At 38.0% G+C, this 18,387-nt stretch overlaps 1 protein-coding gene across 11 annotated transcripts in view; it reads left to right on the top strand.

Moving 5' to 3' along the window:
- The window catches only part of Pak3 (p21 (RAC1) activated kinase 3), a 256,618-nt gene that overhangs the window by 227,595 nt on the left and 10,636 nt on the right, over positions 1–18,387 (top strand). For all 11 annotated transcript variants that reach the window (XM_087903190.1, XM_087903187.1, XM_087903189.1 and 8 more), the window contains 5 exons: positions 2,782–2,830; positions 3,088–3,200; positions 4,585–4,702; positions 6,679–6,778; positions 7,266–7,462. In XM_087903190.1, the coding sequence (XP_087759316.1) occupies positions 2,782–2,830; positions 3,088–3,200; positions 4,585–4,702; positions 6,679–6,778; positions 7,266–7,462 (577 nt within the window). The remainder of the gene's footprint in view (positions 1–2,781; positions 2,831–3,087; positions 3,201–4,584; positions 4,703–6,678; positions 6,779–7,265; positions 7,463–18,387) is intronic.

The raw sequence follows: 18,387 nt of genomic DNA, 5'->3' as shown, positions 1-18,387 counted from the left end.
ATCTTTAAATATGTGTGTTTGTAGTGAGCCTGTGCCAATGTATGTAGTAAGTCTTGGATACTGGGACCTCAGGATTAGGGCTCCAGCATGTTTAAGACAGTAAAATGCTGAAGGAATGGAGAAACAGAAAAGAAAGAAAGCAAAGGGCTGAAAGGTGAGCCTCCAAAGATGGTAAATGCATCCCTCTCGCACTTCCAGTCAATCATACTTTTAGTTCCCAGAGCAGTGGAAATGGGCTTCATGGTTTGAAGAACACCCATGGAGAATAAGGGGGAAAGTCACTAACCATGTGGGCAAGCCTTCTGTCGTTCTAGCTTTAACTAGACCAGCTCTCATCTTACTTATTTTGTGTATTGTTACTTCCCATGTTTATTTAATGTGTTCTAAGCTTAAAGAGTAAAAAGAAAACTGCAACTGCAAAACCATTTCTCGAGGGAGAGAGGCTGAAAAAAAAAATCTCAACAAATTGTTCAAACAAATCACTCTTAAAACCCTGCTGTTGAAAAGCAAAGCTATGGTAGCCAGGTTTTTAGGGCTGGACCTCTGGGAGAGGGCAACCAGCAGTCAGCACATCAGTTATTCTCCACTGTGAAGTGAATAGCTACAGCAGCAATAAGGACTAATAAGAGGGGTGACCATGTTAAGCTTCAACACTGATGTGGACTCAGGGCCAAATGCCTTTTTAACTTGTGTCCTTTGCTACTACCTCATTTTACAAATACTCTCGTTCTTCTGCGTTGGAAGGTATGCAAGTGTTTTAACTATCTGAAGATAAACCAAATAAATATTTTTATACACATAAATTTGAGGAGCTCCTTGGGGCTTATTCCTGATGAAATATGCCTCAGGTTGAGACAATCTATTCCTCTGAGCTCAGCCTAACTCTGAGTTCAAGAGGAGAAATCACACGCTGGTCCCAAACTCAGAAATGTCTAATGCCTTATTTCAAGAAGGAAGTGTCTCATGAAGATTCAATTGGAGGAAATACTTTATTGAAAGGAAAGATCTTGTTATAATTGAATATTTGCTTACGAATATTCCTATTAATGTGTGCATTCACCAAATATTTATGGGGCATCAACTATAAGCTCTGAATGCATAAACTCTAATATACAATATCAAAGATGGATTTGTCTGATACAAACATAAACCATTTTGGGATGTGCTAAGTGCTCATTCAGGTAACACCTAGAGATTAAGTATAATATTTAGCCTCATTTCAAAAACTAATTCTAAAGCTAAGTAGACTGTGGTCTGTGCCTTGTATAACCTGGGAAGGTTACGCAACCTTTCTGTCTCTCAGGCTTCTGACTTAGGACTTGAGAATAGTATAGATAAATATGGGAAGGATCACATAAAATCATGTATATTAAGTTCTCAGTCCTGTGTCTGAGACACAGAATACATTCAATACACACGTACTGTTACTGTAATCTCTGGGAAATTATTAGCTGAATGTTACACAGCTTGTGATAGTGAGGCAATCTTAAACTTCTGCTACTTAGACCAATATTTTTTGCCCTACTCTATCCATTTTCTTTTCTGGGAACAGGTAATATAAGTGTCATAGGCTTTTGAGAAATATTTTGACTCATCCAGGGAGAAGATTCATAAAAAAAAATGTCTGACAAAAGAAACCAATTCCTGATTGTGGAGTTGTGGCTCATGACTGTAGTCTCAGTATTTGGGAGGCTGAAGGGAAACAATCACAACAAAGCCATTCTGAGTTATATAGGGGCAAGAGAAGCAGAGAGATCGAGACAGACAGGCAGAGAGACAGAGAAATAGAGACAGCAAACAGGAAGAAAGAGAGAGAGAGAGAGAGAGAGAGAGAGAGAATCTCTAAACTGAAAAACCTAAACTTTAGAGCGTTGTTATATTGTCTGGTAAATAAATCACTGAGCAGATTTCTATCCTAGCTGGGCTTTTGTTCTTTGTTTGCTTGTTTTTTGCTTTGCCACAAATGAAATAGTTACTCCTCATCTAGAGATGATGGTGGGAAGACCTTCAGAAAACTTGTGTGATTCACAGAAAGATACTGAATTGGACAATATATTTTTAAGTTAAAATAAAATAGAAGCATAAGTACTACTACTACAAAGACTCAAGGAATGATGTATTTTTAAATTAAGTTATTTCGCAGGAGTGAACGCTCACAGAAATTGTTGAGAATTGAGCGCAAAGAAAAACAAAGTTGAAGTTCTATGACAAAGCCTCACTTTTATCCCTGTGTGCAGGCACAGCACGGACACAGCACTGAAAGGGACCGAAGCATTAAATGCAGGCTGAAATAATGGTTGATTTACAGTTGCCTAAGCAAAAGATGATCTATTCTTTTCTGAAATTTACTTCAGGGCAATCAGAGTCCCAAAATGTTGGTTGTTTTAATATATGAAGAATATTACAAATATTCCATGGCTTCCCCGAGAAGATCAAGGCCAGTATGCTAAATCCACGAATACCTAGTGCAGGACTCAAGAACTGGAGCCAGAAAGAAAAGGGAGGCCCTGGTCCACCACGAAGGGTTTGTTGTGATAGATTTAGATGTAGTTACTATAGAAGGCAATTGTTGTGATACCGTGTGCTTATAACTTTGCTAAAGAAGGAGATCGAGTACTAAGTGCTCAGACCACAGTAATTGTTAAGAGGCTGCACCCATCTTCATCACTGAATCTTGATCTTGCTAAGTTAACTCTCCTCACAAGGAATCACATTTTCATACACAGGATATCTATGGGAAACACCTTGATTCCTTTTTCATTGGGTACTTTTCTTTTCTAGGGCATCCGGTACTGTTTATACAGCACTAGACATTGCGACAGGACAAGAGGTATGTGCTACCGTTCGTTATTTTCCCCTGTGTTTACCAAGTTTGCTTCTTGATGGCATGTGTGTCTAGTCTGTAGCACTGGGTTACAATTTAACCTGTTTAAATCTGTTGGTGTGCAAAACATTTGAAACATAGTAGTGATTGACCAAAGAAAATACACATATTTGTAGAACAGAAACCAGTAAATAATGAATTTGTACGATGTTATTCACGTATATTTTAATAACAATTCGTTCCTTCTTTTAATACTCATTCAGGTGGCCATAAAGCAAATGAACCTTCAACAGCAACCCAAAAAGGAATTAATTATTAATGAAATTCTGGTCATGAGGGAAAATAAGAACCCCAATATTGTTAATTATTTAGATAGGTAAGTATTTTCTCTTATTCATTATGTATTTTCTTTCTAAGATGTTATTTTCTTGTCAAATCATTTAGTGGGAATTTGTTACTTTGATAATCATTTGCAAATAGTTCTGAAATGATACAAAGTAATAAATTAAATCTTTGCCTACCCATCAAACATTTGAAATTATGTTTTATGGACTTGGTTCTAAACAAAGCTAGGTTATGTGATTTCTTTTTGAGGATGGTGGCTCTCTGTTACCAGGAAATGAACTAGTAGATATAGGAGAAAACAGTGGTGTTTTAATCATTTCATCAAATGTCTGTTTGGAGCCAGTATGGTCCCTGGGAGGCTGAGTAAAGAAAGCAGACAACAATAGCCCTGTTCTAATGGGTGCTTTATGATTAACTGACAGTGAGGCCAAAGGAATTGAGACTTTGACCTTAAACCTTTTTCCTAAAGCAGGTCTTTAACTTCTCTTTCATCAGTGGTATTAAGCGTGTGTTACAAATGGGCACTTAAACAGTGTGCTAAGTCTTTTTTTGTGGTTACCCTCTGTCTCTTCCCGTTTCAGTCGCTATTTGCTTTGCACCACTCCGTTGAGGTCTCTGATGGGATGCGAAGGAAATAAGGCTAGATCCAACCTCCATGAGCTTAAGGGCTCGCTGCCTGTGTTAGGTCAATAGACATCGATATGGTAGGGCAGTGAGAACTGAAAGGACACTGAAGTTTCCAGCTTTGATCAGTGTTTCCCGTGCACCCTTTCTGGCCCATCTGCAGCAGTATGACATGAATTCGAGTTGTGTATCTGCAGCTTTGGAAAACTTTCATTCATACTTTTGAAAGAGGCTGATTTCTAGCCTTTTGTCCACGACTAATGACAATGGAACCTGTGAAATTTGAATTTTAAGAGATTGGCCAAGTAGATCCCCAAAATCCTGTAGCTTGAGCAGCGCAGAATAGGACTTTTTGCTTCAGAGTGAAGTACGGTTTTGTGTGTTTGATTGATTTTTTTTTAAATATGCCTGCAGTTCAGGATGACCTGGCACTTACACACACCCAAGGCTAACCTTGAGCTCCTAGTCAGCAGACTTTATCCTCCCAAGCTGGTGCGATCCCTGGTGTATGCCACCACATCAGGCTTAGTGGATTGACTGTTGAGGCAGGGTGAGCCCCTGTCTTCACTCTTCTCTATAAGAAGATAGTGATCATTGGTTTGAGTAATCTACTCTGTTCCTAAATTGGGAGGCTAGCCAGTAGCCTTAGTTCCTATATTTCAGCCCTGGAGATTGTTTCTCAATAATCACTTCAAGATAATGGGTATGACACTATCGACTTTCATCACAAATGAGACCTGAGTCTTTACCTCTTCAGTCCACAGTCAAAGTATTTTCTTTTCTTATTATAGCTACTTAGTGGGTGATGAGCTGTGGGTAGTCATGGAGTACTTGGCTGGAGGCTCTTTAACTGATGTGGTCACAGAAACCTGTATGGATGAAGGACAGATAGCAGCTGTCTGTAGAGAGGTAAGAAAACTGAGTATTTCTTGCTTGTGAGAACCATAAATTGTGTTAATGCTGTCTTTCTGATTGTTCAGAATATTACTAGCATCAAAATAACGATAGCATATTTTCTCTACTCAACATATGGGAAAATGTATTTAAACTATAACTTAATATCATGTCCTTGCATCACCTTCGCCAGACCCTTATTTACATTAGTTGCTTTTCTGTGGCTCTTTAAGCTCTAACATGCTACTCAGGAGACACTTTATCTAAGCCCACACACAGTAGTTCCAGGGAGCATGGCCAATCGCTATGCTCACATGAGATTTGTTTTTGATTGGTGGGGATTTTTACAAGATAAATGCTGTGTTCCTCATGTTCAATGAGTTCCATAGAACACAAACTGCATTATATTTCCATTTATTTTCTAGAAAGCTTTTTTATTTTTAACACATATTTTGATTCTGTGTATGTGTATGTGGTATGTGTGTATGTGTGGAGGGGTGTGTGTATGTGTGTGGGGTGTGTATGTGTGTGGGGAGTGGGTGTGTGTATGTGTGTGTAGGGTGTATGTGTGTGGGGAGTGGGTGTGTGTATATGTGTGTGGGGTGTGTATGTGTGTGAGGAGTGTGTGTGTGTGTATGTGGGGGGTGGGTGTGTATGTGTGTGTGTATTTTGATTCTCTGTGTATGTGTGTGAGGTGTATGAGTATATGTGTGTGTGGTGTGTGTATTTGTTGGGGGGTATGTCTGTGTGTGTATTTTGATTCTCTGTGTGTGTATGTATATGAGGTGTGTGTGTGTATGTGTGTGTATGTGTGGATGTGTGTGGGGTGTGTCTGTGTATGTGTGTGGGGAGTAGGTGTGTGTGTGGGTGTGTATGTATGTGTTTGTGAGGCATGAGTGTGTGTATGTGTGGGGGGGTGGGTTGTGTCTGTGTGTGTGTGTGTATGTGCTGTGTGGTGTGTGTATGTGTGGGGTGTATGTAGGGGGTGAGTGTGTGTATATGTGGGGGTGGGGTTGTATGTGTGTGTGTGTGCACATAGAAATTAGAAAACAGCTTCTGGGACTCAGTTCATTGCTTCCATTATGCGAGTCCTGAGAACCAAACTCAGGTTATAAACCTTGGCAGTCAGTGTGACCCATCTCCCAGGCTCAGAGGAATCTCAACACAGTCTTACCTCACCCAACAAAGTAATTGCTTTGCAACATTCCATGAATATTCCTTATAGTGAACCTGAGGATCTGTCGTCTATAAAGAGAGATGTTTCTCCCTTTAGTCTCTAGCCAGTTTGACAATGTTTTATTCCATTGTTTTGATCAATATTGTTTTTACAGCATACACTCTCCAATGGGGTCTAATCATCAAATTTTCCACACAGTGGAATGAAAACGTGAAAACCAATGATAGTGCAAGCAAGCTAAATGATATTAGCTATTATTTCAGCTAGTAGTATAGTCTACCTGAACCCGTATTTTGTATCTTTTAATATTACAAGACAAAAGCATTTCCAAACAAGTACCTTTAGTTACTTTAGAACTGAAAGCCATCCTCAAACCTGTCCATCAGAAATAGCCCAAGAAATTATTTCTATTGCACATTCTTGTTTCCCATGCTAGATCTACTGAATCAAACTTCACCATGTACACTGAGGCTTACAACATCACCTAGAAATCTAGACCAAAGCATGATTATGCTTACTGGTCAACTGGAGGGCAACAATAACTAGTACTGATTGTTGCATTATCCTCTTCATGATTTACTCTATAATGAGATATGAGAGCCCTCAAATACATAAGGCTAAGTATCTTCACTGACGTAAATGGTAAGGCAGTTTGAAAACGGTGTTAAAGCATTCATTAATCTACTTCGTTTAACAACATCAAATCACAACCTTGCCAAAATTTTGCCTGGAAATGAGATTAAAAAAAAGATCTTTGTGATATAATTAAAAATCTTTGTGATATAATTAGAACTTTTTTTTTCTGATTCGATAGTGCCTCCAAGCTTTGGATTTCTTGCACTCAAACCAAGTGATCCATAGAGACATAAAGAGTGACAATATTCTCCTCGGAATGGATGGTTCTGTCAAATTGAGTAGGTATTTTGATTCAGATATTTAAGAAAATATCAGGGAATTTCTACTGTTCTACTGTCTACCTTAAGAAGATAATGTTTTCTGAAAGTGATTATTTGAAAGTAGTTAGAACTTAATTTGAATTAAAGAACTTATCTGATCATCTGTTCCTATAGATTGTGACCAGATGTTTTTTGGAATTAATATTTCAGAATGTCTAGTAGTATCCAGAATGAATAGATAGCAAATAACTAACTAGAAAATGGAAAATTTCTGTAAATAGATACAAAGGTATTAGGAGGGAATGATATGGAATTCTTCTGAAATGGTATTCACATTTGTCGATTGACTCAGACCCCTTTAAAATCGGTAGTAGCTGAGGGATCGGGTCATGACCAGGATGTGAGCATTTTCACATTAAAGGAAGGGTCGGCCACATGGGAAAATAAACTATTGCAAAAAAAAAACCTATTTGGGCTCATTTTAATAGACTTTTCTTCTCTACAGCTGATTTTGGGTTCTGTGCTCAAATCACTCCTGAGCAAAGTAAACGAAGCACTATGGTGGGAACTCCTTACTGGATGGCACCTGAGGTGGTAACTCGAAAAGCTTATGGTCCAAAAGTTGATATCTGGTCTCTGGGGATCATGGCCATTGAAATGGTGGAAGGTGAACCTCCTTACCTTAATGAAAACCCACTCAGGGTAAGTCAGAAATATTCATGTACTTTCTACCCCTCAAAAAAGTGGTGGTGGGGGAAATGCCATTTAATGATTCTTCCAAACTGGTCAGAACTCAAACATTCTTGGAATAAGTACCACAGAGACACTGAGTTATGATGTATAAATTGCTCTGAGCTTAAAGTGCCTTGTTCTTGGTCTCTCTAACAAAAGTCTTCCATATTATTTAATATACAGCTCCCTACTATAAAACTGTAGAAATGGATGAAAGAAAGGATGTGAAAAGAAAGGGTGTTTTATCATGTGCTCTAGTAAAGCGATCTACCTAGGAAACCTTTTTTTATAATTACTTTAACGAAGTAAAACAATACATTTCCAGAAGCAGTTATCAGTTTTTAAGTTGAATTTTTTTTATTGTTGTCAGTAATGATTCATTGAGCAAGAACAGCTTGGTTGACATTGAATGAGATAGAAATAGACATAGCTTCAGCCTGATGAAATCACAAACTTTATTAGAAGTTTGTCAAATAGAAGATGAATGGAAATTATTTGGGTTAGAGAACTCAGTTTTCTACTACATAATTGGAAGTTTGATCCTCAAGTTGTTCAGTTACCTCTGAAAAGAAAAAGTAAGTAAATAAAACCTTCCAACTCATACCCTAACCCCAATGGCTTTATTCAGATATGTGTAGTCGATCGTTGGGTAAAGTCAAATACAAAAGAAGCATTTGCTTAATGTAGATGTAAGACAAAAGCTATTGGGTTATATATATAACTTCACAGTAAACCAAAAGTCATATTTCATATGCATAAAGGACATGAGATTGCTGCTAAATGAAAATAAGCACAAATTCAAATCTGTTCTTAAAACTCACACGCAACAGTTCTAAAGTCTCTGTCATTATTAAGAGTCTAATACTGTGTTTTATCCTTTGTACACAAAACCCATTGCCCTTGATCATCAGTTAAGTGTATTTTCAATATGTTTGCAAATCTATATTCAAACCAAATGCATGTGGTTTTCTATATATGCCAAGAAATCTGTGAAGTAAATGTCTAATTGTTTTTGCAGTTGAAAATTTTGAAATTGAGAGTCATGTTGCAATACAGAGGGAGAGGCCTCCTCTAATCCTCACTCCTTTTGATTCCACCGTGGCACTTGGCTGCTGATCCGTCCCTACACCAATTAGAAAACAACAGATATGAGTGAATGCCTTCATGAATTCTATGGGCTGTTACGCTTGTCTCACAAAACAGTCTGGAAGTGAGCTGTGTGCATTGATTAGCTGCCTGCAGGGCTGGGTGGAAAAGAAGGGACCTTTTCCCACCACTTGTGGGTCAGCCCTCCTTGTGTTTAATCAAGTCCACCCCTGACCTTTGGGACAGCGCATCAGAATAACTACAAAGGTGTTTCTTTACTGTTTAACTACCTTTGCCCATTAAGAAACAGCGGTGAAAGAACACATCAAGTCTGTTGTTTCTCTGAATTTCCTCCCCTAAGTCTTTGAACTTTAGAGGCACTAAATGGATTACAGATATTTTGCTTTCTGCCTTCTGCTGAGTAACTTACAGCCTGTAGAATTTAAGGATTGAATATGGCTATGTAAGGCAACTGGTCTCAGTAATGAATTTATTGCTCTCTTCTGTTCCCTAGTCATAATTTATCTCTCTTTACCTGGACTGATAATTATTAGGAAAAAAAAGGAAACAAGTTTTAATCTCCATAGGCATCTTCTAGTCTGAGATCAGAACTCATAATTAATAGCTTCTCTCTTAAAATCCATAGCCTTCTATCAAAACAAGTAGTTGTAAATTAATAAACCACATAGTTCAGGAAGCCTTCATTAAGACTGTCACATAAAGACCTGTCAGAAAGACCACCTTGTTGAATTGCACTGACAAGGATTGACTCTAATGTTGTGCCTTCTTCTCTTTATGTGATTGGCCTCTGGTTAATTAATCAGTCAGTCCATGCTGAGCCAGCCTGATTCTGAAGCTCTTTTCTTCTAGACACCAGAAATACGTTTAAGCTTTACTGAAACTCTTCTATCTTGATGTAGCTGGCCTTATTTGGGACTTGAAAAGTGTGTTCATTGAACCCATGGGAAGACTTCAGGCTGAAGGATACAGTGTGACACTATAGAGAGTCCACTTTTTCATGGATTCTGGGAACCAGACACAGTGTTGGGAACTAGAAACCCATGCAACTTTAGGAGAGGCAGGAAAGAGCACTCACTTTCTTTTCTTGAAAATTATCCCAATCAACCACCAGCTTAACATTTGTAGACTTTGAAACAGGTGAAAGTAAAGGGAGGGAGAAGGGGTTAAAATGACAAAGAGTGGCATGCACTTGTTTGTGGGGGGCAAAAACACCCAGTTAAGTACCCAGGGTACTTAAGTATGTCCTGACTGTGTAACTTAAAAGTTCCGGACATTTTGAAAAGTCATTTAAAACCGTTATAAACCTGTTTCCTTTCTGTGAATAGAGATAATATCCATCTTGCTGAATCTACATGAAAATTAGGTGAATGATATATGTAAATAATCTAGCCCTATGTTTAGTTCATTGTAGAAAATGTTTGTGTAAGTTCATGAACATGGACAGAAAAGAAAGGAAAGGGAGAGAAGATATTTAAAATTATTTTTGCTCATTCATTTAATGGATTCACCGTGCCCCACCTATTACCTGACTCCCTGGAGTGGAGGATTCTGTACAGTTTAATATAATTACCAGGAAAGGTCATATCAAACAGAACAGGTTCCAAGTGAAGTCTCAGGCTGTGCATTACGAAGTTGCTTGCATTTCACAGTGGCTTGTGTTTTTGTTATGCTTGATTCAATTGAGCAAATTGTCTGAATATTGACTGCTAATATACATTTGATACAAAAATTGACTACTTCTTTTGCCCAGTAATAAAAATATTGAAATTTTTAAAATATAAATAAATTGACCTACTTTGCTCATGAAATTCTTTTAAAAGCTCAGAGAGTTATTAGCTGTACTTGATGTTGTGGTATTGGCGACTCTTCTAGAGACAGAGAGGAGACTGCCTTCTTCTTGTCCTCCTCACCGTCCAGTGCCTTAAGTCTACAATGAACTTAATTGGCCTTGGACATGTTGTTCTGTCACCCAGGAGCAATGTTATGCAGCCTCTAATAAATAAGTGCCTCATTCCTTCTGTTTGCCAAAGTAACTGGGGCTTAAAACAAATCCATCTTTCTCTGTGAATATGCACATCAAACACTGATCTTTTGTTGATAGCGCTGCCTTTTCTGCTGATGGATGACACATTTTGCTGAGAGTTGGGATCATAGAGACCTGATTCTAACGAGATAGTTATTTCTGCCAAACCAAACTTTCATTTATTTTCCATAATCTACCCAAAGAGAGTACCTTTCTTTTAAAGATTATGTTTACCCTCACACATAGTAGGCTTGTTTTTATCAAGCTGTGATGAAGTTTGGTACTCGTGAAATGTCTCCGTGATGTCCACTTGAAGTCCACACAGAACCTGTTATAATCCTGTTTTATGTGTCCCTTTCTAGCCCCCTTTAAGTGTTGGTTTTATGCCTTTGTTTTAAGCATTAGTGGGGCTGTATCAAACACTGATCCACTGGAATACGCTTACTGCTCCCAGTGCCCAAAGCGGCCTGTGGTATTGTGTGTGAACCACACACCCTACATGAGTTCCTCATGCTTTTACATTGGAGTCTTCTGTGGAGCTTAGAAGCTAATAACATTGGATTCTGTCCCTTAGGAAAAACTGGAAACTAGAACTAGGCCAAAAGTGAATCTATATGGCAAGACCATAGTACTCTGTTTACAATGATAAGCTTTCCTTCATCTTTGTTTAAGCCAGTTGTTCAGCCAGGAAAACACAATCTGCTCATACTGTCCATTTCATTTAAGAAATCCAAAGTAAGAGCATCAAAGCCTAGTTGAAATCTTTTTCTCTTTTCCTCATTTTCAAACTTAGAACTATATATCTTAGCTTCTTTTCTGGTGCTGTGATAGAAAATACCCCAACAAGACCAATGTAAGGGGGAAAATATTTAAATTCAGAATCTCAGGTTGCAGTCTATCATTACAGGGAAGTCAACAGGCAGTAGAAACTTGAAGCATCCAGTTTCAATATATCTACAGTCAAGATAAAAGGACAGTGAATTAATAAGTATATGCTGATGTTCAGCTAGCTTTCCTCATTCTTCTACAGTACAGTGGGAAGGTCTTTACATGCCAGTTAATGGAATAAAGAAAATCCATGCACAGAGGTCAACCAAATCTAGACAACCCCTCATTGAGACTTTTCCCAGGTGCTTCTGGATTATACCAAGTTAGCAGTTCAAACTATCACATTATCCAAAAGGAGCAATATTAGTTAAGTATACATCTCCACGATATAACTTTTTTAATGAATTTTTGTCTTCTGCAATCGGAGTTTGTATTTAAAATAAGCCAACAGCTGAGTGCCTAGCATATACTGAAGCATAAGGTAACCATGGGTGTGTCTGTATGTGACTGAGCGCATTACCTCTATGACTGTGGAGGAAGAAGGGTAACAACTCAAGTAAAGGCCTGCTGCCACATTAAGAGACTTCCTATGTTCCTCTTTATTGGCTCTTAAGGTACTACACAGATGTCAGATTTCTTACTTTTTTTCTTATAACCAGAGCAGGTATGTCTCAAGCCCATTATGCAAAATGAGAGAAGCCCTAGCCCCTGAACAACAGCAACTAAGGGCCAAACTGCACCTTGTTCCCTCCAACCACTGGAACCTGTGCTGTGGATTGGAATGTCTGGGTTTGATGGCGCGTGCTCATTTGGAATTAAAGTCAGACATAAACTTCCTGAACACCAGAGAAGCAAGCATACTTTGGTAGCACTCAGTCAATATTGTTTTGAATGTATTTCAGGGAGAGCTGGGAGCATTCCCTTCTTTTTCCATGAGCCACTGTGGAATAGCAAGCTTTATTGATGGGTTGTTGACACTCCTCTTCCTTTGAAGGCTTAACCTATGCCTAAAAGGAGGGGGAGAGTTGGGATAACTACAAGTAAAATAATTATAGAATAGTAACAGCGTTCCTTTTTAATAGGAAAAAAATTGCCTGTCAAAAGATAGGAAGCCCTTAAGAATCATTGCTTGTCAAGAATTCGACATAGGAAAGTGGGGCTTGGCCATGTGAAAGCTGCAAGTTTCCTTTAGATTAAACAGAAGCAGACAGTTCAAACTGGTGAATTATGACCCAGAAGAAAGCCAAGGGAGAAACCGATTCCATAGCAAACTAAAACCCAAGAAGCTAACCAGGCATAGAAAAGGGAATGTTTTAAAATGTGGTGACCAAGAAACCATTGTTGGCCCAGATATATTCCCATAGCCTGTGATTTTTCTTATCATTCCTCAGAGTACTTACAGGCGAGGATGTTTTGGGTATAGCCCAGGGCCACATATGCGTATTCCTCTAATAAGTACCATACCATTGGCTAAGGAATTAAGGCTGTCAAAATCAAAGATCATTGTTAAGAAACGAATCTTGGGTTGTGGTTGTACATTTACCCATGGAAATATCCACTCATATGTTTTATCTTATGGCTTTTGAAATATGAATTCACCAAGAAAATCAGAGTTTTCCTGAAATTGAAGATTACTTCTGGCTTTTGTTTTTGTTTTGATTTATGTCCTTTCTAACTTGGTCACATTATCATTTTAGAAAACCATTTGCACTCTGATAAGAAGATACCTAGAAAGTTCTTAGCTGAGCCTCTCAGCACACCACCATGTTATTTTCATCAAGGCAGTTTATAACAGGGAAAAGCCAGAGTTTAAACCAGTGGTTCTCTACCTTCCTAATGCTCTGACCCTTTAATACAGTTCCTCAGGTTGTGGTGACTTCCAACCAAAAAATTATTTTGTTGCTACTTCATAACTTTAATTTTGCTACTGTCATGAATCATATGATATCTGATATATGATCGCCAAAAGGGTCTTGACCCACAGGTTTAAAACCTCTGGTTTCAGTCTTATCTTAAGAACTGAGCTTACCTCTTTGTCATGCCTTTTACATCTATTTCATTTCCTTTCTCTCCTTTTGGTGATAGAAAGAAGGAATTACTTCATCCTCTAAGGGCTGAATTCACTAGCACTCCTCATCAAGGAGATGCTGTTGAATGGGAAACAACTAGAAAAGGAGCATTTTGCCATCTCTATCAACTTTATTGATTATGTGAATCAAAGAGTGACTTCTATTCTAAGGCATATCAGTCAGGAATCTATTACTTTGTATAGGTTACTTCTTATTTTAATAGGTTACTACTTGCTATGAATCTATTTCCTTCTTGCTTTAGGTGATTACAGTTTGACTAAGCTGCTGCCTTCCTGGTGTGAATTACAAAGCTCTAGCATCAAGTGGAATTCCTTGGGCTAGTGTAGGGAACAAGATGGAGGGCTTTGGTTTTAGGTAGCTAAACATGATCCTACCAGGAAGGTGGTAGTGTTGTCTTTAAGTGTGTTTTAGGAGAAGGAATCTTCAGAAAGTATCCCTGACACTCCTTTCTCATCACTTCCAGACTAAATCTGACCCGTAGTCTATAAAGACCATCCTATGCCCCATATCCATCTTACCAAGAAAAATATTTGATCATGGTGTGGAACATGCTGCATGTGAGACTTGGTAACCTCACACTGATATTAATCAGAAAGAGCACAGCAGTGATATAGCTCTTACAGGGATGAAATGATATGGAAATACACATAAATTTAAATATGCCTTGAGCCAGAAATTGGCCATGAGCTAATGAAATGAGCTATGTAGGGGTGTTTATTAAGAATAGTCACTTTTCAGTGATAGTTATTTCTCATTTTAATTTCATTTCAACGTTTAAATTTCTTGGTTACTAATAATTGCACATACTAATGTGGCAGAGTGGGGTGTTTCAGTTCACTGTTCAGATCAGGGTAATCAGCATTTCCATCTCCCTATCATTTCAGGACCAGGAAAATGGAGCAAAGCAGAGTGAAGCCTAGGATACTACAGGTTCCTTTGACATCCCGTATCTCCTAGTCTTTATCTTTATTTCTTTCTCATCATTCTACCAACTGCCTCCCCTCCTGTTGTCTTTTGGCACTTGCTGTTGCCTTCTTTCTCCTTTTTCCTCCAGTTCTCCAGTGTCTCACTCTTTCTTGACTTCCTGGACCATTCTCCTTTCCTCCTGTTTTGTTTTTAAATCTATATTGCTATCCTAACTCCCACTTTCAAATGTCTCATAGCTCCAAACCTTGAGTACTTCTAAGGTCTACATAACCTTCATTATGTAGGTTACATAATGAATGCAATTTGCCTGCTACACATTTCTTAACAAGATTAGAATGGGTCACATGGGTTGCCAGAATCATCTGGTATTTATTTTATGGCATTGGCCAATGCTTTCTGCTTGGGAAAAAGTATTCCAACGCTAATCTGGCACCTAATCAGTCAGTTCTACTTAATTATTTTTTATTATAAACCTATAAGGGAAGAGATCCCTAAGTTCTTTTAAAATGGCTCCTAAGGATTAAGCAGCAATGCAACAGCTCCTCATAATGGGGAGACGGGTGAGAATTTGTATGAAAGATAATATTGAGGTGAATTAGACTGCAGTGCTATATCACACTGTAGTGTGAAGGTGAAGCAAAACACAGCAGATAGTGTGTGCATATATAGTGATTTCTTTTACAGGCTGGACTCTATTAACCCATTTAGAAAAATAAGAAATGTCAGAACCTCTCATGTAATCCATAAATACACCAGAGTAGCAATATACTCTGGCTTTTAACCTCTTAAATCCCAGGTCATTAGTAAACTAAATCATAATGTGTCAACTTGCCCATTCCTAAATCTTGCTCATAAAGCACTGACTAGAAAATTCTAAAATGCGAAAGGAATCAGGACAGAATCTGGTTGCAGGTACCAACCAGAATACAAGATAACTATATAAACTCCCAGTATGCATGCACACGTGTACACACACACACACACAACATACCTCTCTCTTCCAGTTATGTATGTGTCCTTTGTTCTCCTTTTCCAAACTAGTAGACAATGATTCACCACAGAGGGGTCCATTTTCTCTGTACTGAGAAAACCAGAATGAAGTATGACGGGTGTTCATAAACAGTATGCCTCATTTCATGCCTTTTCTTGTCTGCCTCTGCCCAGAGACTGTAAAAGATAAGAGAGGGTGTCATGCAACAGTTAAGAGCATGGAGTCTGAATGCATACCTGAATTTGATTATTGATTTCTACATTACTAGAAGAGTGACACCGGGCAAGTTGTTATTTTTAACCCCACAGGACAGATGCTTTGCCTGTCACTTGAGGATCATAATAGCCTACCTCAGGAAGTTGTCATGTGGATTATATGAGCTAACATTAATTAGTAATTCAATTTTATGTAATCATTCTTGCTATGAACATATGTGCACTGATTTTGACATTTAGATGAGTAAACCTCTTATTACCCTTATTACACAATTGTATAGTACACTCAGTAGATTTTGTGTGGCCTCATTTGGAAACCCACTCAATATGTATAGCATAATTTCCATGGGAAAATGGACTATGAATCCCAAATGTTCAGCTTATGAAAAGATTTCTCAACCATACCCTATCTGCTTTGAAAATTGTTTCATTATATTGGTGCTGATACTTCTTATACTTGCAAACATATTTCCCTGAAAGTCTCCTGGCTTATTTTTCAATGACTTAACATAAACTTTATAAACTGCTATAATGAATTGAAGTCACAGACTAAAGCTTTTTAATTAAATAGTCCTATTTCAGCACTGCCTTAATGAAAATTTATGGGTTACATATGGATTGTCTTGAGACTCCTTTTGAGAAATGTTGTAATTTCCACAGTGAGGGCTTTGATCTTTCTCAACTGAGGAAATTGCCAATAAGGTAAATTCAATTATTCCTCCAATTAGGCACACTGGTTTTCTCTTAATACTTGGGTAAACTCAGTTGTACATTAGGGGTAGTGAAAACTTTAATGGTTGTATGTTATTGTCAAGATAGTTATAGTTATCGTTGGGATATCTGCAATACTAGAAAATTTTAGTTATGTTGATACAATGGAAAATACCATTTAAATTTTGTCAATCATATTTCTAATATAAATACAGTCTATAAACCATAGTTTTATCTTGCCTCGCTAGAGGTATCGGACCTTATGATCCAATATGCTCTCGTATGAGGACCTTTCCTGGTCAGCTTCAGCTAGAGAGGAGAAATTTTTGAAATTGTAAAGTTTCTCAAACAATTTTTTCAACATCCTGGGAACACTTGTTATCTCCCTTTCATCTCTGGATTTGTCTGAATCAAACACGTTGTGTTCAGCGTGGTCCAGATGTCCATCCCTTTGATAGTATGTCCTTAAATACAGTACACATAGAACGTTCCTATTTCTTCCCTTGTGAGTAGTGGTGGTCAATGTGATCACACTTTTTTATCAACTCAAAAATTGTGTTTTTCATTCTTTGCTTTTATCTTCTTATAATTTAACAGAGTACTTTATGTTCTAAACTTTAATATTTTGTGTGTCAAATTGTTATATTCCCAGTGGCTAAATTCATAAACTTTGACATTTATTATACAACAATACATCTTTTTTAAATATCTATTTTTAGCAAATGAGTACAAAATTCAGAGATGATCATAGATGGTATAGTTTCTCCTTTCCTTGGGCTCACAGTCCCGGAGTAATGATAGATCTGCCGATAATCAGTACAACCAAATGCATTGTAAAAATAGACTTGTGGACTCTCGAAGCTCAGAAGAGGGGGAGGGCAACTATCCTCATTGTTTCAGAATGAGGGAAACAAGGTCTTCAATGTTAAAACACAAAACAGTCCTCTGAAAACGGGAGTGGTTGACCAGTGCATCTACCTGAGAGAGATGCCAAAGGCTGAAGAGGAGATACCATTTATGTTTGTGCCCCAAAGTCAAGTAACAGTTTACCATGTACAAGAAGGAGATGAAGAAAGAAGAGGCAACTGAAAGAGTGTTTCATGTTCAGGATAAAGCAACAAATTGGTGGGGCTAATATGTGAGCTTTGGTTAGTATGTATGGGTGGGAGAGGGAAGAGAAAGTCCCTAGAATGAGAATAGCAGACAAAAGCTGACAACGGAAGAAGAAAACAAATATACCATATATCATGCCTATCCTTATGTGTCTTGTGGACCAGTGGTATATTTATATTTATATAAACAAGTATATTTATCCCCTGGTTCCAATGAAGTGTTCTTTAGAATGATAAATCGGAAAAAAAGCAAAACTCCTTTGACAAATCATTGTACATGTGAACATAGGATCCTAAAATCTCTACTATTTCTCTCCACCTTCTCCTTTCTCCCTCAAATGCTCTTGGGGAGGAATCTGGGGCAACACCATCCAAAACCTGCATCTTTAGACAATAGGAGACCACTAAGAACTTTTAAGAAGATAAATGAATGACAAGACAAAAAATGGAGGAAGATGGAATTTTTTAGGGAGGTAGGCTTAAGAACACAAAGGTCCAAAGAAGAAAAATCAATTAGGACAGTATTAAAGCTGTCTGAGAACAGTCCTGACCCTACGCAAAGATAATGGTGACAGAAGGAAGTAGATGACTGAAAAAGCCATAGCTAAATGCTGTATTGGTAAAACCTAGGAAAATAACTGTTGAATGTTGTGAGGTCAGGGTGTGAGGCAAGAGATCACAGAGGTGATCCCATTCTTTGTTGCTTACACTAGAAGCAGCTAACTAGCCGCAAAAGTCTCTTGTCCACTTTCTAATAACCTACTCATTTTCCTTGAATTTTCAGCGACTCTTTAGAAGTGGCACATGAGCAGTCTTGTGCAGATTTATTTTCCCCAGTCAGCTTCAGCTGAGACTTGTCTTTGCTGGTCAAACCTTTCCTGTTGTCATTGT

Source organism: Myodes glareolus, chromosome X (assembly GCF_982192425.1).
Source record: "Myodes glareolus chromosome X, mMyoGla1.1, whole genome shotgun sequence".
NCBI classification, from domain to species: Eukaryota; Metazoa; Chordata; class Mammalia; order Rodentia; family Cricetidae; genus Myodes; species Myodes glareolus.
Note: the sequence above shows the minus strand (reverse complement) of the source record. Positions and strands in the feature narration are given on the sequence as shown.